Source organism: Lagopus muta, chromosome 21 (assembly GCF_023343835.1).
Source record: "Lagopus muta isolate bLagMut1 chromosome 21, bLagMut1 primary, whole genome shotgun sequence".
Taxonomy (NCBI): Eukaryota; Metazoa; Chordata; class Aves; order Galliformes; family Phasianidae; genus Lagopus; species Lagopus muta.
Window position 1 is genome coordinate 2,929,479 of NC_064453.1, and position 21,123 is coordinate 2,950,601.

The 21,123-nt window shown below is 53.9% G+C and overlaps 1 protein-coding gene across 5 annotated transcripts in view; it reads right to left on the reverse strand.

The window, feature by feature from the left end:
- SAMD11 (sterile alpha motif domain containing 11) overlaps positions 1-21,123 on the reverse strand; it is a 118,701-nt gene that overhangs the window by 43,783 nt on the left and 53,795 nt on the right. For 2 of the 5 annotated variants that reach the window (XR_007380858.1, XM_048967870.1), the window contains exons 10-12: positions 19,439-19,481; positions 17,412-18,191; positions 16,292-16,383 (exon numbers count right to left, since the gene is read on the reverse strand). Coding sequence is in view for 4 of the 5 variants with exons in the window: in XM_048967870.1 (XP_048823827.1) it covers positions 16,292-16,383; positions 17,412-18,180 (861 nt within the window). In the remaining variant the exon portion in view is untranslated. Of the gene's footprint in view, positions 1-7,891; positions 7,983-16,291; positions 16,384-17,075; positions 17,097-17,411; positions 18,192-19,438; positions 19,482-21,123 lie in introns of those variants that run through there. The other 3 variants (XM_048967872.1, XM_048967873.1, XM_048967874.1) reach the window with 3 other exon arrangements.

Consider the following 21,123-nt stretch of genomic DNA (forward strand, 5'->3'; position numbering starts at 1 on the left):
GCACCCCAGCTCCCCAGATGCGTATTTCAAAGCTGTATTTATTCTTGCCATGAGATGGGGGCTATTTCATTTTACTTTCTACATTCCCAGAAAATGACGACGGATGGAAGCAGCCCATTTTGCCTCTTAGGTTCACCTCCAGTCAATCAGCTGTGCGTTGGAGGCACCCAGCAGCAGGTCTGCACGCCTGCATCGTGCTGCTGGAGCATCCTTATCTGCCATTTCATCTCAAAAGCACAAGGATGTAAAATCGGTAAAGACACGAAGGAAAACAGGACCTTATGAACCCACAGCACTCACCATGAGGTGTAATTTGTTCTGTCAGTGCTGTGTGGCTCGGCCTGCCCTGCATCTCATCCCCCCAACCCCTTTTAATGACCCCCCCATAAACTATCAGTTATTCATACAGCTTTGAGAGCTCGCTGGGGGCTTCCCAAGCTGTTAGAACTGCCAGAATTCCCATTCCCAGCTTGCCTGGGCACTGCCAGCCCATCACCCAGATCCTTGTGGGAGCAGAGCAAGGAGATGAGCAGGCACCATCCCCACTGGGATGCTCCATCAGCATCCCAACCCCAACGCATGGAGATGCCGTGATTCAACCCTCTGCAACCGTTCTTTCTATTGGATTAAAAATAACCAGAACAACAACAAACCACCAAAACAACACAAACTGCAGAAACAACAGCATGTGCAATCCTTTGGTTGGTCTGGGAGACACAGGGAGCAGGAGGGGCTGCTGGGGGGGGTGGGTAGGAGGGAGGTTGGTGTGCTGCCAATGCTGGGAGCTGAGGAATGCTAAATCTGTTCCATATGCGAAGGAAATCCTCAAGCCCAGACAGCATTTTCTCTCTTTTTTTTTTTTCTTTTTTTAATTGATAATAAAGATATGGAAAAGGAAAGGGGGAGGCTCTGAGAGCCTGGAATCTTTTTCAAATAGCAACCCAGCCAAATGGCTTTGATTAGGGAAATTACACACCCACGGAGCCCACACACCCCTCGTTGGTGAAATGGCATCCATCACATTTAGCTCTGGCTGAGATGAGCAAAAACACACAGGAAAGGGGCAGGTACCTGCCCAGCTAATCCCCTCCCCTGGGCCTTCATTAGGAACCTGTAGGCATCATCCTAAAGGCTACATCCCACGGGTTGGTGGCATCCTACAGGCATCCCATGGGCTGACAGCATCCATTGGGCCAATGGCTTCCCATGGGTTGGTGGCATCCTACAGGCATATGGCACCCTATGGGCTGATGACATCCCATGAGTTGATGGCTTCCCATGGGTTGATGGCATCCTACAGGTGCATGGCATCCAACTGGCTGATGGCTTCCCATGGGTTGATGCCATCCTACAGGCACGTGGCATCCCATGGGCTGATGAGACCCCACCTTTGCTGTTCCCCATCTCATACACATGAGGAGGACCAAAATCCAGGCCAGCCTTGGTTTCCAATCTCCTGAAGAAGACATTAGAAAACCTTGATTCTACTTCCTCTCCTTTTCGCTCAGCCACCATTTGCAGTGCAATATTTACACTGCTCAGCAGCCAAAAAGACAAGCAACCACCAGGCCATCATTCCCCAACAGTCAACCCCACCCTACAACTTTGCAGAGGAGAGGTTTGTTGTTCAGACAGACACTTATCAATCTGGGCAGAGCACTCCTTTATACGCGGTTGTTTTTAATAGGTGAAAGTACACTCCTATTTTCTTCCTGGAGTATTTTCTTCACATGCAAGCCTGGTGGTAGCCTCTGTTAGTCATCCATGTAGGTCATGGTGGCCCTTGCATTGATTTCAGGATAGCTGACCCAGCTCTGATGTCTGGGAGGCAGAGCAATGCTGGGCAATCACTGCATGGTGTCGGTCCATCCAACCACCTGTGTTCTGCAATGCACAGCTCTGCTTCCCCTCCCAGGAAGACCCACTGCCATTGCTTGTCTCAAACGAGGCAGGATCTCCACAACCCCCATCAGAGGATCGTTCAGAATAATCCATTTCCATTCAGCAATTTGAAATAACTTGCTGAGATTGTGCTCTGATTGCCCTTTACAGCCTTGAGTTAAAGAAGTGCCATCACCTCGTTACCTGATGGGATCCCATTACCAGCCAGCACTCAGCACCAGGCTCAGCCCTACCAATCCCAGTCCTCCCCACCTGCATGGGATGTGTTCTGAGATGGCAGAGCATGAGGAATCCTTCTCCTGAGAGCAACAGGAGGTTCCCATTGCAACACCTTCCTGGAGACGGACAGTGAACCAGAGGGATGCACACTGGAGGCTCAGTGAGGGTGCGCTTTGTGAAACACATCTCCTCCACCAAAGAGCATCTAAATGATGAAAACTCTGAATTCCCAAAGAAGTCCTCAGGGCACCAAGATGTTTCAGGCACAAATACCCAAGTGAGATGGCAAACGTCCACTTCTCTACCAGCATAACAGCAGCCCACTGCAGTACAAACATCTCCCTGCCCTCCAGGGCTGGAGGCATCACCAGCAGCCATCCCACTGCTCCAAGCTACCACTTCCAGACACGTGCTGGGAGTCTCTCTGCTTAAATCCTTTCACCATTCAGGGCTGCCAGCACCCTGCTCTACACAAAGCCATCACTTCCAGTCCAGGCACTCCATGACCATTTTCAGAATGATGTTTTAGAGTTTTATTCTATTCTTATTGAGAGTGGGAAAGGATGTCAAGAGAAGATTGCTCTCAACCACTGTGATCCAAAGCAACCCAATGACATCGTGCTCAGCATCCTGCTCCAAGGGGCCACCAGAATGCCTTCTGCCCCTTGTATTGCTTACACTGTAAGCGTTGGGGACACAGAAGGATGCCTTGGTCACACACACAACAGGGCTGTAGGTACTATTATGGCTGCAGAAAACACGTGCTTTAAACCAAAAGAAAGTTACAGAGAAGGGAAGCTCTTCCCATCGATATTAACAACATTATTTCCCGAAGCCCTAAAGAAGCAGATGAACAAGATCTGTGAGCAGAAGGGAGTGTTTCCCATTTATTACCTCTGAGTGAGTTATAAAGCCTCAAGGATAATTTGTTAATAGACTCAGAGCTACGCTCTTCTGGAAAAGCCAACTGGAATTCACAGCCTTTGAAAGGAAATAGTCCAGGATACAGAATCTATTAGCCCTTTGGAGCTACCCACTGTCAAATCCTCTTTGGAAGAGGCCTGAGGAGCGCTGTGCTCTTTGTTTTCTGTGCCTGTCCCACATCAAACAACTCTGTCCATTGCAGTCTGAGGTTGCAAAGAAGGAAGCGGAGATTTGAAGCCAGGTCCTCAGGCAATGTAAGTCAGTATTAAGGGAGTAGCAGCCAACTGACACCAGCTGAGGACGTGGTACACCAATGCTGTCTCCTAAACAAAAGCAAACTCGGGCATTTTCCCCTTTGGTTCTTTCCTTCCTCACTCTTCCAGTCTGGCGAAGACGAGGAGCAAAAGGGCACGGATGCATTCAGCCACTCCTGGCACCTCCCTGCTCTGTTGCTGGGCTGGAGAAGGATGAGAGAACAAAACCATGTCCACCATTCCCCCAGGAATTAATGTCTGCTATCAGGTCTGAGAGAACACAGCCTTTCCCAGCAAGGCTGAACCAATCCAGCAAGAGGAATGGAGCGGGGCTTTGTGCTTATATTCTGCTCTGGTGAGACGTGCTGAAAGCAATTCTTGGAGATCCCAGAGGTTTCCAAGTGCGCTCAGCCAGAAGGAGACAGACACAGGCTTTGCTCAGGAGAACAAGGACCAGCTCTGCACCTCCCCAGCAGTGGGTGGGCTGGGGTTGGGGATCTGCAAGGTCTGTTCTAACCTTCCCACATGGAGTGCATGCACTTTGCCTTCTGGCTTCCCAGCAGAAGGTGCTCTGTGCTGCTGTTTTGTTTCTGTTTGGTCTCTTTTTTGCTTTCCTTCCCCCCCCCCCCCATGCTGCCCACATCACCTCTGCAGCCACCGCTGCCACCCCCACTTCAGACCCCCCCCCCCCACTGCACTGAGGGGACTTCCCAGCAAATCGCATTACTTTATTTGGTCAATTGGCCTACAGATTGATTTTCCTGTACAAATAATGAACATTTATGGTTATTTTCCCCACAGACTGCTTTATTTGCCGTGGAACAAAGGGCAGATTTCCTTCAGGTTTCGAGACCCATGCACACGACCTGCATTTACGCTGACCCCACGCTGATGGACAGCCTTCTCTCCTATGCTCTGCAGCAGCACAGCACAGCCCTGCACTGTTGGGATGCCAGCAGGGAGGAGAGGCAGGGCAGCGGGGCTGGCAGCCAGCAGGGCAGGGAGCACAGCCAGCAGAGATGCAGAGATAGCTCCAAACACATCCCATTCCCACTAATGAGGATGCGACTTTCGAGACAGAGCCTCAAGCAAGTTCTGCAGGTCGCTCGGTGTGGGAATGAACGGGGCTTGAGCAGGGTCCAAATGTTAAGTTATTCTGCTTGGACCACCGTGGGTTATTTGCACACGCGGGGGGTTAACAGCCCGAGGGCTGCAGTGTGTGTGCTTAATGCAATGCATCACGGCTGGGGCTGCAGGGATAAAACCTCCCAGCCCAGAGCAGAGCCAGCGGGGTGCAGGACCTGAGGGTGAGGGAAAGGCAATTACCTCACCTGGAGAAAGCCCAGACCTCAATTCCCCACCTGCAGTCCTCCAAGGAGGGGGGGGCTGGCCCACAAAGTCTGACTTAAATCCAATTAAAAATTAACTGATTTTGAACAGCCAGCAGACAGGCTTCCTCAGAGCCTTAATGCGGGGTGGAATTAATGAAAGGAGAGAGGCTGGGAGCACCAGGCAAGAGGCATAGCATGCACCCACATCCTGCTGAGCCAATTCCCTGCTGGCATCCCTTCCTGCCCTATGGCCTTGCTAAGGGCTGGCATGCCCTCATCCAGCACTATGCAGCAGGAGGACGTGTCACCATCCAGACAGCATCCTTAACATCCACGGTCAAGGATCATGCACTGATGTCACAGCCTGAGCTGCACACCTCCAGGAGCCCAGTGCTGAATGGGAGCAGGCAGCACAAGGAAGGGGAGGGCTGGCAGGGAGCGTTGGCAGTGCTGTGTTTTGAAGATCAACACAAAGAGAATATAAAAAGCCCCATCCCCGAGAGAGAGGTAAATAATTCATCAGAAGGATAAAAACAAGGAGCTCGGAGGGAAAAGAAAAATAACAACAACAAAAAAAAAAAGAAATACCAAAGGGAAGGGTTTTTCTGAGCAAGGGGGGCACTTTGGCTCCCATAGGAGTGGAAAGCATGATCAACATGAAAACCAAGAGCAAGGTGGGTGCTTTAGGTTGTAAAGGTGGAACCCTCTGTCTCGGGGCTGGTACCACCTCTATCATGCATTCCAGCATCTCCTCAAGGTGGGAAGCAATGGGCCACCACCACTGCCAGCATCCCAAGCACGGGGGGAGGCTCTAAGGAGGAACCACATCCCCACCTCCCCATGGGGTGTGCGTGGAGGAGCACGGTGGGATGCTTCCGCTGCCCTTTGAAGGAGGGGAACTCTGCACCTCAATAGGTGGCACTCTTCCTTCTCAAATCCCCGCACCTCAGAGCAAATGTAAGGTCCCAATTCATGACTTATGGGACATTTCCTGACCCTGTTCAAACCAAAACCCCAGCCAAGACCAAGCGATGCCAATCGCACCCACCAATCCTAACTGCCTGCCGCCATCCCAGCAAGACGCAACGCTTCCCTGCAGCCTCTTGCATGCCACCAAGCAGCTCGGTTCTGCTCTGCATTGGAAAAAAAAAACAAAGCCACTCCTGAGAGCCAAAGTGCAGCACTGCCATCACAGCATCCTCCTGCAGCAGTCCTGCAGCCACAGAGCAGCTCTGCTCTCCCCCTAGGACATCTCCCAAGCATTCTGCATCCTCGGGACGGTGCCACGCAACAAACCAGTCTGAGGACTCCCTGGCTGCTGTTCCAGTTCTACCTCTGCTCTCATTTAGCCAAATTCATTTTAAAAAAAATAATAAATAAAAGAGAGATGATGTTTTGTGCCCCGGAGCCATGAAGGACTCGTTTTCTAAACCTCTGTAGGGGCCCTGTGGAGGGAATTAGTCATGGAGGTGAGTAATCCCCACTGTGTGAAGCAGAGCAGTGGCCCAGCAGGTTAACACACATGGGAGGGGAGTGCTGACTCTTCCAGCTGCATTTAAACCACTCCTCTGGATTCCAACTCAAAACAAAAGCAGAATGCAAATACTCAAGTGCTGCACAACTCGAACTCCGGGATGCAGCCTTGGCACAGGCACAGAAACAACACAGCCAAATAGCACAGACCAAATGTGCTATTGATGGATACGGGGAGAAAGCCGAAAAGCAGACCAGGTGAGCACCAAAACCATTCACCTGATGGATCTGGAGACATGAGATGGGGTCCAACCAGCCATGGGTCTGATTGTTCTGCTAAAATAAAGAGGGATAAATGTACAAATCCCTCTGGACATTTCTGAAGGCTCAGCAGGATCCAGCTCTGCAGTGCATCCAGGCAGGAGAGTCACTCCTGACCAAAGCAGAGCAGAGGTAAAAGGACAGCAATACAGGCAGAACTCAGCCTGTTCAGACACTGAGTGCCAGCTGGAGCTGCAGAAAAATCCCCTCTGAAATCACATCTGAAGCAGGAGGGTAAAGGACAAAGACAAGGCATGGTGCAGGCATCTAAAACAAGACAGCTACATGAGTCTAACTGTGGATCCCTCAGCAAAGACTGCAAAGTTTGCTATCCAGCCCTGCAGAAACAGAACAAAGGAGTGATCCTGACCCAAACATCTCAGCCTCTCCCCAGCCCTGCCCCTGTGCTGCAGGCACAGCCAACCCCAAACATCCCATGGGCCCCACTATGCTATCCAGCCCCACTGCTGGGGCTGAATCCAGCCCACCCTGCTGTCCCTGCCTTGGGAGCCCCCAGCAAACCTCTGTGCAGACAGCAGGGCCGAAAGGTTTGCTCCTCAATGATTTTCCACCTGGGATGAGTGGTGGATTTAATTAATTGCATGGTGCTTGTGAGCCGGCACAGGTGTTCTCTAAGTCTAAAATGATTAAATAAAGCAAGCATAAGCTAAATAACATTTTGATATGTGCCGTGCATGCTTAAATATTCAAATCATGAGTGCGATATTAATAAGATATATCAAAGTTCACGTTGATATAAAGCAGATTTATCACGCTATATATAGCATAGCTGGGCCTTACAGCATCACAGAGGTGGCAAAAGCAATAAGAAACTAATCTGTTGGTAGGCAAGCAGCCATATTCATGTTTGATGGGCTCACACAGCCAGCCACAGGAGGACTGGAAAGCTCTCTTTATTTTCTGGTTTGGAAGACCTGCCACAAGCAAGGGCTGCTGGCTCCCTGCAGCAGACACCTACAGGTCCCCCATTCCCAGCTGAGCCTAACAGATTGCATTTGGTGCTTTGCAGCTCTTGTGGGCAGGCTTCAACCCCAATGACACCGGGGTCCAACAGATGAACCTTATGGGGAAGCACAGAGGAGATGCTCCCCTATTTCTGCATGGCACATGCCAACATTGACAGCTTGCCATGCTCCATGCCAGCCCTGGCCAACAGTGTGGCACTGCCAGCAAGCCAACCCTGCTCCAAGGGACTTGCTGGGTCTGATGGGGTGTTATGGCTCACGTGGGGATGGAGCTGGATGAGGGGTGCTTGCAATTTTACTAATTCCTTCATTTACACAGAGGGCAACAAGCCCTCAGCACTGCTGCCACAGCAGCCCCATCCCTGGAGGCACTGAAAGCTATGGATGAGGCCCTGAGCAGCCTGAGCAGTGGGGGACACCCAGCCCTGGGGCTTCAAGGCCCCCAACCCTTCTGACATTCATCCCTTGGAAACTTCCCGACCTGTTTGTAAACGCTGACTTGTTCAGGGCAGGAAGCAATCATGGTTTCAGCCCGTTGCTAGACGGGAACGGCGGGACTGTCAGAGAAGCTGAAAAAATAAGAACGTTCAATAAATATTTCATTTCTGCTCCGGGAGAAAAAGCGACCTCCAACTTGGTATGGAAATGAAATATTTCTCATTCCAGCAGCAAATGAGGAGGTTTCCAAACAGAGACTTCTCCAGTTATGTAGCTCGAACCCAGCAGACACGCTCAGTTTCAGTGCAGTTAGCCAGAGAAGTTCTTCCCACACTTGACTCGGATTTTTAATGAGTCTCAGAGCAATGAGGAAATCCAAAGTAAATGGGAAAACACAGCACGGCACTGTGTTTATAAAACATAACTGGGATAGTCCAAAGAGCTTTCTAACCCCCAGGAGAAGTTCATTTTATAGCCCTAATGGTCGCTGAGGTCTCTGGTTCCTGCAGTGCGTGGATCGCAGCATTCCCATCTCCAGAGGCAGCAGGAGCTGCTCTCCCAGCCTGCATATGGGGAAGCAGAATCACTGCAAGGTGTCAGCACTGTATTCCCAAAGGCCACACATGGCACCAAACACAGCTCCACTCCCTGATGGGAAAGGGAAGGAGGGGTATCTGGGCACCGAGGAACGCAGTGCAAACTGTGGTTTTTGTTCTGAAGTTACAGATTGGGTTTTTCTTAATCAAGCTCTGAGACTGAATAGTTTTCTTTTGGCTGGAGATGCCTGTCTGTCCATGGGAATGCGCAGTAGGATCACTGCCAACTGACATCTCACAATCTGATGTCTATTATTTTGGGATTCAGCGGTAATAAATAGCAACCAGTCAAAGCAAAACGTCTCTCCAAAATTCCCTGTGCTTTGCCACTGGCACACATGGTTTCCAGCCATCCCACGTGATCCCCAACGTCAATGTCAACCAGCCAAACGGCCAACCACCTAACTACCCAGCCACCCCATCACCCAACCAAACAACTGCCCAGCCACCCAACCACCCAACCATCTGATCACCCAACTACCTGATCACCCCATCACCCAACCACCCCATCATCCAACCACCCAACTATCCAACTACCCAACTATCCAACTACCCAACTATGCAACATGCCAACCAACCAACCACCCAACTACCCAGCCACCCAACTACCAACCACCCAACTACCTGATCACCCCATCACCCAACCACCCCTTCATCCAACCACCCAACTATCCAACTACCCACCTATCCAACTATCCAACTATGCAACATGCCAACCAACCAACCACCCAACTACCCAACCACCCAACTACCTGATCACCCCATCACCCAACCACCCCTTCATCCAACCACCCAACTATTCCAACTACCCAACTATCCAACTTCCCAACTACCCAACCTGCCAACCAACCAACCACCCAACTACCCAATCACCCCATCATCCAACCCACTTCATCATCCAACCACCCAACTACTCAACCACCCAACTACTCAACCATCCAACCTGTCCTTGGGTGTCAGAGGACGAGCCAGCATGTAACACAGCACTACAGGAAAAGTATCATGCACTGAGATGGCACCCAAAAAACAGGAGGAAGAGCACATTTCCAACAAGCTAAGGGCAGTTTGTTTGTGATACAATTCAAAACATCCATGCAACTGAAAGCCAGGGTGCAATCCTCACCACAAAGACTTCTGCACTGCGTGTGTTTCCAATTCATTTCCCTTTGTCAGATCGGAGGGACCTCCCCAGGTGGAGGCTGGCCTCCAAGCATGGGAAATCATTGAAGGAATTGATATCTCACTGAACTCACGCCTGCTCTCCACTGCTATCAGAGTTACAAAGCCAGATCCTCCCCGGGCTGATAGCCTGGATCCTGCACAGTTGGTTCAGGGTGATGCAGGGCACCAGAGCAGGATTGTGCCAAGGGCAATGTGACTGCCCTAGGCTCACTCCCACCCAATGCAGGGGGGGATGCAGCAGTACAGAGAGAGCAGGGATCAGGACTCCCACCAAAGCAATGAGGTTACACTCAGTAAGTCATCTTTTCAGCATCACGCTGCTGGAAGAAAAGCACATAACAGTGAGAGCCTGTAGTTTCAAACAGCCTCTCAAGACCCTTCTTGAGATTCTGTAGTGTCTTAAAGACAATAGCAGAGGCACTGATGGAACTAAATCCTCCAAAAGCAAGGATGATTTCTGCCCTCTGCACCCACAAGGGGACAGAAATGCTTATCAGCCTCGCCAAATTACTTTTATTGAACTTGTATCAGAGAAATCCATCACAGCAACGTAAGGTTGAGACGCAGCACAGACCCACAGTGCTGATACCAACAAGCTCAGGTCGGTGGGCACAGAGCAGGTCCCAGCAGCTTCGGGCACTGCACACACCAAAAACACAGAGCTGCCCACCCAGCCATCACACCCAGCTTGTTTTCTTTCATTTTTCCTTTCTGCTGACCCCACAGCACAGCCATACTTCAGGCTAATGGTGTACAATTTTTAAGTAACGACTCCAAGCTCGAGTTCATTGAACCATCGCTGAAGGGTCTTGTAGGCTTTCCTCTCTAAGTGTGCTTTACGGTTAAGTGGGTGAATCACAAGGGGGAAATAAAAGGGGAATTGATATCATAGCTCCCTCTGGGAAGGGAAAAAATGAAAGGGATGTTTGTGCGGTTCACCCCATATCACAGGAAAAGAGATCTTGAGAGTCACAGCTGTGACAAATGGTGGGAAAAGTTATCGATCTCCGAGAATTCATTTTTACTACGAGGGCTGCTACTTTTACTTATTTCATAAAGGCCCGGCGTCAAATCACGGCGAATTCCAGGATTATCTAATTCCATCCCATCTCCTTCAATCACTGAGGCTGCAGACTGTGGCAGAACGGGATGCTTGCCCTTTCCCATCTCGGGGGTTCTCTCTGGTTGCTGTGGCAACGCGGCACAAGCGCGAGTACCACCTATCGCATCCATCTCTGGCTAAGGAGAAAGGATGGGGTTACAAGCAGGAGTTTGCAGCCTGATGGGGAGAGATAGGCACAACGGGAGCTGCTGTCCCAGAGGAATGCACACGCAGCTCTGCATTAGCGAGGCCCTGGGGATATGATGATAACCACGGGCTCCTGGGGATAGGATGCCCACAAGGAGATGGCAAACTGCTCCAGCAGCGTGCTCTGCTTTCCTTCCAGAGGAGAGTTTGATACTGAGGAGCTGTGGGAGTGAAGAGCCCCTGAGCTGTGCTCCCAATGACCCAAAGTCAAATCATCTCCCCACACTGAGTGGGCATCGGCTGCAAGCCAACAGTCAGAGTCCGAGTCAGAGTCATCCAGCACGCGCTGGATGACCAGGATGCCACATCCCTCTTGTAGCATCAACAGCTCCAAAGCCTTCCTGCTTCTGAATTACCTGGAAACGACTCAAGATTCTCCTTTCCCAACTGATTGGCACAATGTAAGAAACCCCTCCTGCCCATCACCTTACAGCTACGGAGCAAGGCTGCAGTAAGCAGAACCTTTCCTCCCTTGCTTAGGGATTCTCTTCTTCCATCCCTCCTGCTCCTCAGACAGGTTACAACAAAACCCCCCATCAGACTGTATTTATGACCCAGGGGAATGTGCAATTTCCTCTCCCCTTTCACTGTTTTGTTGTGTTTCTTTTTTTAATAACAGAGCCAAAAATAAAAGAAAGGAAATGCATTACCCCAGCAGTGGAGGCTGTACGTACAGAAGATTTACCTTCAGACAGGAGCAGAATGAGAGCAAAGCAGGGGAGCTGGAGGATGCTCTCCATCCTCCTTACAGACCTGCAACCACAAATCACCCTTTGGGGGATGCCTTTCATTGCCCTCAGCACAAAGTTGGACTGTGGAGCTTGATGATGAGCTTTCCACTGCCATCTACCAGCAGCGAGGAGGGTGAGCATCTTCAAATGGAAAAGGGCCCTGAAGTGGTGAGAAGGGTGTTGGCACTGTGGAGATGATGTATGTTGATCTCAGGGAGGGCAGAGACGCCCCACGTGTCAGCACAGCATCTGCTGCACAGCAAGAAGCCCTCCAGATCAAGGGCAAGTGCAAGAGGGAACCAGAGCAAGGCAATCCAGAAGGAATAGGGAGAGAGAAAAGGGGGAAAAAGTGGTTTTACAAGCATGAAATCTTGACCAAGCACTGCTCCATCACAAGTGCCACAGAGCTCTTTCCCAATGTCTGAGGCAGAAGTGACCTCTCTGATGCTCTCCAGTGACCTGAGAAGTTCATCAGCTCCATCAACGTGAACTACTTGGCAGTTGCAAACCTCCGGAAAGGAAAACCAAGAGAGTTTATGAGGGAGTTAATTCTGCTCCTCTGCTCACCTCTGCCATTTGGATCCCGTGTTCACTGAAGGCATTTGCCACCAGGCTCCAAATTAGCACTGATCCCTCTGAATGAGTCCAGCAGGTTTGGATGCAGACCACTGCAAATTAAAACCAGGTGTCTGTGCCCTGAAGCAGCAGAGACAGCCCTAAGCAGTTTAATGACATCTCTAAATAATTTTGACAGCAAAATTACTTATCCTATCTCACCTTTACACTGCCCTTGACACGCTGCTAACAAGACGATGCTGCTTTTGCTGCTTTTATATATTTATTTAGCTACCTTGCATCACTTTCCTTCTCCGCAGGCTGATGGACTCGTCGAGCACAGGGAAGCAGCTCAGCACAACACTGACACTCCTACAGCAGCAGGTGGGTTAGCAATCCTATAACCTGGAGCTCCACAGCAAGACAGCATTATTGTCCCAAGCTACTCCTGCGTCTCTGCTGCTCGCTCGCTGCGATCCAATCAATATTTCCCTTCCAGAGGCTGTTTAATAACCCACCAAATGGAACCCAGTGCACAACAATGCCTTGCTGGGTGGGCAGAATGCCTCCCGCAGTGCCTCCTGCCCCAGTGCCAGCACTCAGGTTTGGGACAGGCTTTTATTAAGATGTCCAACTTCACTCGGAGGTGTGCAGCCCAACACACCTGAGCAGAGCCTATCTGAAAACAAAAGCCAGCCCCCAATAAGCACAGCTGGATTAACAGCAACAATCCCAATCTGCATGAAACTAACAAAAATAATAATAAATCGACAAAGAGCTCGTGGGGATGAGAACTTTTACAAGCTTGCTTTACAGGAAGGCTTTCTGCACATCCATGAGGCGGCCCCCAGAGAAAGCAGAGCTATGAGCACAGACCCCACAGCTCTCCAGCTCCAATCCCTGAGGCTGGAGAAGCTCAGAAAGGCACCCACGTCCCATCCTGCTGAATAGACTGAACCCTGTGTCTGCAGCAGTGGGCAAAGTGCTTCTGCACAGGGCAGTCCTGCAGGACTGGTGGCTCTGAGGTCCTGGATTCAGGATGAGGGTCTCACTGCCCCTCTCTGTGGCCCCGCTCAGCTCAGCGTTGGGCCCCTCAGGCTGTGGACCAACGCCTTCACTCCGGGAGGCAGCAGTAGAAAACAGCACCAACAAAGCGAAAAGGAGCCAACAGCAAGGATCACACATAAATCAACTCACCAGCAAAATGCCACCCCAGTAACCGAACAAACGAGCGCAGTCACTGGCCAAGTTCTGCACAATTACCATGTGTCCTGACACGCAACGAAGGAGATGGAGGAAAAAAAAATGTGCTTTTTGTTTTGCTTGAACGCAGCCGTGCCTGACAGCTTTCTACAAGCTTCCTTCCTCACCTGTGAGCTGAGCCCCAGACCGCAGCATGGGCATCCCCCAAGGAACCCTCCCATGAGGAGGAGGATGAGGAGAAGCCAATGGTGGTCCTAGCTCACATCCAGAGGCAGCACAACTCACTTGAAGCACACTGTGAGGGTCCTGCTCCAACATGGGGAACATCACCAGCAAATGTGGGTTAGAATCCACCCAGGGCTGTACACAAGAGGGTGAACAAGGTGAACTGTGCCAGCCTGCAGCTGACACATGTGGGCATGGAGGAGACCACTGCTCACAGCTCACAGCTGCTTGCCCCTAAAAAATGTAGGGACTGAGAGTATGGCTTCTCCACCCAGATCTGGAAAACCTCCGGCGTAAGGCTTGGGGGGAAGAGAAAGGAGAATGGGAAAATCGGTCAGATGGACAGATGGACAAACAGAGGGAGGGAGGGAGGGAGGGATAGATGGAGGGGTGGACAGATGGATGGATGGATGGACGGAGGGATGAATGGAGGGATGGAAGAATGGACGGAGGGATGGAAAGAGGGATGGAGGGAGGGATGGAAGAATGGATGTATGGACAGATGGAGGGATGGACAGATGCATGGATGGATGGACGGATCGATGGAAGGAGGGAGGAATGGGTGGAAGAACGGATGCATGGAGGGATAAACAGAGGGTGGGAGGGATGGACAGGTAGAAGGATGGACACATGGATGGATGGAGGAAGGGAGGAATGGAGGAATAGAAGAATGGAGGGATGTGTGGAAAGATGGAGAGCCAGATAAGACGAATGGATAGAAGGACAGATAGAAGAATGCACGCATGAACGGATGGACAGATGGAGGGTGGGAGCAACGGATGAACAGACTGAAGCAATGGGGGGTTGAAGGACGGACACACGGATCGACGGACGCCGGCGCGGGGGCGGTCGCTGCCCGGGGCTCGGAGGCGCCAGCGAAGCCGACGCGCCGCGGCTGCTCCCCCTCCGCCTCGCAGGAAACCGGCGGTCGGTGGCGGAGCCCCGGCGCCGGCCGCCGTCTGCAGCTGCAGCAAACGAGCTGCGACGGGGCGGCGGGGCGGCGGGGCCGGGCGCGGCGGGGGCCGGGCGCCGCTTTCCCCGGCCGCGGCGGGGGAGCCCCCGGCACTGCCGGCCCCGAGGCCCCGGGGGGGCGGCGGGCGGGGGCGGCGCGGCGCCAGGCCGGGCTGCGGGCGGCGGGGCCGGGCTCGGGGCCGCGGCGGGGAGCGGGGGCAGAGCTCGGCCGGGGGCCCAACGGAGGGGGACGGCGGCGGAAGGCCCCGCGGTGCTCCGGCGGCGGAAACGCGATGCGGTGGGGAGGAACGGCCGGGCCGGCTCGGCTGCCCGCACGTCCGAAGCGCGGACGGCCGTCGGTCACCGGGAGACGCGGCGCGCACCGGGAAACGCGGATCGGAAGGCGGCTCTCCAGGGGGTTCCTCCCCACCGGCCCCCTCCCGCAAAGCGCCCGGCGGGGAGCGAGAGGAGGCGAGCGCAGAAGGATCCGTTTCTGCTTTCCCAAAACAACGCGGCCCCTCTTTTCCTCTGTCTGAACTTCTCAGATTCAGTTCTATTTTAGAGCCGCTTTTAATACAGCCTTTGTTCCGCGCGCAGCTGCCTCCCCCCGTGTGCGCGGCATCCCCGCATGGCTATCGACAGCGCTCCCGCTGGGAACGCACGAGGTGGCATTTCGGCCCGAAGACGCCCAGCAAGCTGTCACACAGCCGACTCCACGCTGCAGTGAGCTCCGTCCGCACACAGCATCACGCCCTGCCCCACAAGCTCACAGCAATGGCACAAATCCTGCATGAACCCCAGCGCCGCTGGGCTGGCCGTGGGAGCAGGCAGTGCTGCTGTGGACGGGTCCTTGTGTGAGCTGATGGAATGCTGGATTGTTGCTCTAAGCCCCTTCCCACATCCATGTGTGCATCTCTATATATAGCCATATGGATGCACGTCGACAGTACACAGAAATGATTTACAGTGGTTCCATCATTCAGCACCATGAAGATGCTCCATGTGAATGAAGGACGTCCATCAGATCTCATAGAAACAACAGATGAAACAGCAGCTAATTGCAGTGGATTAAAAGAAGGGTCTCCACTGGCAGCAGTGCTCTGAATCACTCTCCAGCCCAGGACCCGTTTGAACATGGCTCTGCAGTCTAGTTCTGATGTTATGGTTATTTCTGGTCTTATGGTTATTTCTGGATGTGACAAAATGCCTTTCACGCCCTACTTGAGTCCATTGATGGCTCCAACATCTTTCCTGGGGAAAATGCGGGCAACAGAGAATCAGAAAACCCAAGGAACCCAAACCTGGGCGAAGATCTACAAACACACTGATTGCCACCTATGAAATGAACGCTGCAGAAGCACTGAGTGCTTAAGATGAGTTTGTTCCCCGCTCAGCTTAACTATAAGAAATCATTAACAGCTCCCAAAGCCCGGCTGCCTCCAACACATGGGTGCGGCCATAACGCTTCATTCAGCCGTTCTGCACCTCTAAGAGAGAAGAAGGAAGGAGCTGCTCAGTGCTGTGCCCACGGAGCACAGCTGCAGTGCATCCTTCAGCCCGGCTCCCCCACCTGCCGGCCGTGGGACCAGAACCGCGATCACAAGAGGCAGAGAAGGTTGGGATGGGAGGGTGGGAGGCGGAGGAGAGGGGAGATGTCTTAACTAAAGCACATAGTTGAACAATCGTCTTACCACTGGAGACGAAATTCGACACCCAGGGCAATCACAGATTGGAGGATGTACCTGTAAGATTCCTTTGGACATAAGAGTCTTCAAACTTTTCCCTGGGCGCAGAGAAGGAGAAAAAAGAAAGAAAAAAAAAAAAAGAAACGAAAAAAGGTTAAGCACCTCAGCAGAAGCAGCTCCGCATTCAGCCCTCCCATCCCTGCCCCAATCCTGCCCCCTTTCCCCCCCCCCCCCCTTCAGCCCTATGCGGGGTCGCTCCCGCAGCCCGGACCCCCGCGGTTTGCCCCCCCGGCTGCCTTCATCCTCCCTCCTCACCCCGCAGGATCTGCGCTCTCCCACAGGCAGCAGCTCAGCGCTTTTTTTCCTTTCCTTTTTTTTTTTTTAAAGGAGTGCAATAACGATCATTATGAGCGGCCCCTGAAGTTATTCCCCTTTCCTCCAGCGATCAATAAACACGCCGAGGTGTCAGCCACCTCCTAATAGCTCCGCAGCCCCCCGGGCTGCCACCTCCGGCTCTCACTAATTACATGTCACGCCGCTCCCCCCCCCCCCCCCCCCCCCGCCTTCCATCACCCCCCCCTTCCTTCCCTCTCCCCTGCTCCGTGGCCGCTGGGCTCCCCCTGCCTCCACCTGCCGCCCGCACCGGCCCCGCAAAGAGGAAGGCTGGGGGGGGTTGGGGGGGGAGCAAAGCGCAGCTCCGTGTGCGGGAGGTCCCGCAGCGCTCCGCCGTCGGGAACACCTCCCACCACTCCCCCCCAATCCCCCCCAGCCGCCGCCGCTCCGTCCTCACCCTCCGCTCCCCGCGGTGCCCCCGCCGCGCCCCGCAATCCGCCGCGCTCTGCCCGCACGGAGCCCAACTTCTCTCCCGAAGAGAGGAGGAGACGCCTCCCCCCCCCAGCCCCCCCCCGCACACACACACACACACACGCACACGCACACACGCGCGCACACCTCCCCTCCTCCTCCTCTCCTTTCTCCCCCCGCAAACCGGCTGGGGAAAAAACACAAAAAAAACACAAAAACTTCGGGGTACCCGGGGGGGCGGGCGGGGGGCACGGAGGCACCGCTCGGGTTCTGAGCATCCCGCGGACCCCCCCGCCCCGCACGGCCCCGCACGGCTCCTCACCTTTGTGCCTGATGCTGCGCTTCCAATCCTTGGCCGTCTCCCTGCCGCTGACAAATTGGAACTCGTTGGGGGTGAGCCACTCGCCCCGGTAGCGGATGGAGGGTCCTTTGCTCCCCTGGCACAACTTATTGATGTAGAGCAGCGCCTTGTTCTCCCCGCACTCCACCTCGATGCAAGGCTCTCCGTTGTCAAAGAAGGGCTGGAAATCCGGGATGGAGGAGAACCTCTCCAGCATCAGGTCCTCGGGGAGGTGGGGGGGGTGCGGGGGGTGGGGGCTCTCGTGGAAGCCCAGGTACGCGCGGTGGGCGAAGATCTGCTCGTACGCCGGCGGGTGCGGGGCCACCACCGGCATGGCAGCGGCGGCCAGCGGGGCGAGGTAGTCGGGGAGGGTCTCCATGGGTTGGTTGAAGGCCGCCAAGGCCAGCTCTTCCCTGTCAAGTCGCTCCTTCTTGATGGCAGGCATGGTGCCGCCGCGCTCCCCCGTCTCTCCAAAGCGCAGCGGCGGCTCAAACGTCTCCGGCTCAACTTGCCCCGGCTCTGGCTGGAGTTGGGATGGAACGCGCCAGCAGCAGCAGCAACAGCAGCAGCAACACGAGCACCTTTGGCGCCCGGGTGCCGGGGGTGGCGGGGCTCCCCCGGAGCAGCCCACGGGCAGCCACCCCGGCCCGGCTCCCCAGCGCGGCTCCCACGGAGCGCTTAATGGAGCGGTGCAGCCCCGGGAGCTGCCGTGCGGTGCGCAGAGCTTCCCCTCCGGACTGCAACCTGACATCTCGGAGAGGTCTGTGCCGCCGGAGACATTATTTTGGTTGCAAAAAAAAAAAAAAAAAAGAAAAAAAAGAACACACAACACACACACACGCGCACACACAGAAAAAGGGGAAAAAAAAAGAAAAAAAAAAAAAGAAAAAAAAAAAGAAGAAAAAAAAAGACCCACGCTTATTGATTCCCCCAGATCGACCCACCTTCTCGCCAGGCTGCAGGGCTCCCCGCCGCCCAGCCAGCCCCCTTCCGCCCCCCCCCCCCCCCTCCCCGCTCTTTTCCTTTCAACTGACACCTGGTTTATTTATTTATATGCCATAATTAAAATTAAACGCTGCGCTCCTCCGCACCGCCCCCCCTCCCCCCCTTCCCAACCCGGCTCTGCCCGCGGGGCTCCGCGCACCGGCGGCGAACTTTCCCGCAGCTCCACCTGCCCCGACCGCCGCCGTTGGGGGGCGGGTGAGGTGGGGGGAGGGCGGGGGGGAGGTTTGACGGCCGCTCCCGCTTTGACGGGGCTTTGATGGGAGATGCCCACACGCGGTCCTCCGGAGCTCCGGGGATCGCCCGCAGCCCCGAGCGCCGCCCCCCGCCGGGCACAGCCGGGCTCCCCTCCACGCGGCTCCCGCTGCACGCAGTTCGGGCTCTCGGAGCAAAGCCGCTCCTCCGCCGCCGCCGCCGCCGCTCCTCGAACTTGGCCCATTTCAACAAGCGGAGGCGCTGGCAAACGGCGCGCCGACGGCGGGGGGGCGAGGGGGTGAACGACGGGCGGCGGGGCTGCGCCGGGGGGCAGCCAGCACGGCTCCGGCACGGCCATCCCCACCGCCAGCCCGCCCCGATACGCCTGGCACAGCACTGGCAAGCTGCCTCCTTTTCTTTTTTTTTTTTTTCTTTTTCTAATTCATCCTGCTGTGATGGGATGAAGGGAATGGAAATGGTTCCGCGAGGTGGAGAGGGGGGGGGAGGAGGCTGGGCGTAAGGAAAAAGCTTTTTGTGCTTTTTGCACTGGTGCAAGGATTGGAGTGCCTCCCCATCCCTGCAGGCACACCGCGGTCGGTGCTCCAAGCATTGATGGGTGTCCCTGTTTGGTGGAGTGCGAGCAGATGGCTTTTAAAGGTCCCTTCCAACTTCAGTTCTGTGTTTTGTGTTCGGAGCTGTGTTGGGTGTGCTGTTAGGTCCATCGAGGACAGCCCCAAGGGGACAAACACAGCCCAAAATGAAGTGATGTGGTTGGTGGAAATTCGGCACATTAACAAGACGGAGTTCCCTACCTTTGGATGCTACATGGGAGCAACTGTGCAGGAAGGATCCTACCTGGAAGTGAAAAGAAAGTATCCCTTAAGTACAGCACAAGAGATGCCCCACAAGGTCCTACAAGGTGGCAGAAGGAAGAGAGCTGCGTATCCCAACCCCATCCAGAACAGGCACCACAATGCCCAGCTTTGTCCCAATGTGTCCCTTGTGTTTCCCATCTCCTTGCAGGAGGAGGTGCCACGTTAACCCTGCCTGCCTGCCAGGGAGGAAAAGACTCGCTCACATCCCTCCTATCTGCTCTCCAATAGGATCTCATGGTGCTCCTTCTGGCCCCTCTGCTCCCAGCTCCTACCACACCTGCTGCTGGTCCATGCTGGGATGAGCCACCGCTTCCAACCCATACAGGTGGGGGCAAATAGCCTTCTGAGGTTCAGTGGGTCTGGGGATGGAAAACAAGCCCCAAACCTCACCTCCTGACACTGCCTGGCCACGCTCCTTCCCCTCGCCTGTTTATCCTCAAGGAATGCAAGCTCTGGGAGCAATCCTCTCTTCCAGTTCTAATGAAGGAGGCAGATACACAGACCCATCAAACCCTCTCATTTAGGCTTTCAGGCTTAGGCTCTCATTCTTAATGCCTCCGATTTCTCAAGGTGACAGGGGAAAAATCACTTTCTATTATCACCTAATGAACCAAGAACAATGCTTGGAAGAGGCACTGGGAGATGCAGGCATTGAGGCCACACTGTGAGCAGAAACCTTCCCCTTTACAGGAAAAGCTGATTGCCCAGAGGGTTTTCCCACTGCAAGTCAGCTCGGTTTCTTTTTCTCTCTAAAGAAATCAGGCTCAAATCTGAACCTGGTCCTAAGTGAAGAGAATATGCTTTGTCTTTGACAGGCAGCATCTACCTGGCTGTGCTTTGATCCTGAACAAACCCGAGCACTTGATGCTATGGGTGGAGATTGGGCACTGGAAGAGAAGGGCTTTGTGATGGGGATGGCGTGGGCCAGGCTGCTTCCTGCATGCACACGAGGCTTCCTGGCAGAACTCAGTGATGTTTGGAAGGATTCGGGAGGCGCAGCTTCCAGCTGATCCCATCCATCCCTTACAGGCACTGAAACTCACTACCAAGTCCTCCCAGCCCCTCCTGCTGCAATAAAGCACCAGAGCTGACTCTGGGTGTCCGAACCCATCTGCAGCATCCTGAAGCTGCCAGGATGAGCATCAACACGTTCACCATCAGACAGATGCAAGCAAATCCATGCAGGTGTGGTTTAAGAAAGAACCAGGTCTGCTTTGCCAACACACCACTGGATGTGTTGTAAGGTGTGGGGGAAGAATCACCAGGACTTTCTGTGTCTTTCTGTGTTTCCAGGGCACCAGCAAAGCGAACGCATCATCCTTCATTTGCTCAGAGAAGCACTGGGGCAGTAAAGGGAATAAATAGTGATCATTTTCTATCCTCTGGTCCCTCACTTCTGGAACACATCACGCAAGCCTGAAACCGGACCTTTTGTTTCTCTCAATGTGTCAACAGCAGCAAAGAGAGAGCTGTCCTGCAGAGCACATTACAAGGAGAGATTGTGCTTCAAGCACCAAGTTAACAGATAAGGATTTCCCTCCTCCTTCTGCCACCAGTTTCACAAATTACTTACACTGGACAGGCCTGGGTTTCTCTACCTGGAAGAGGAGGGGGAGCTTTCT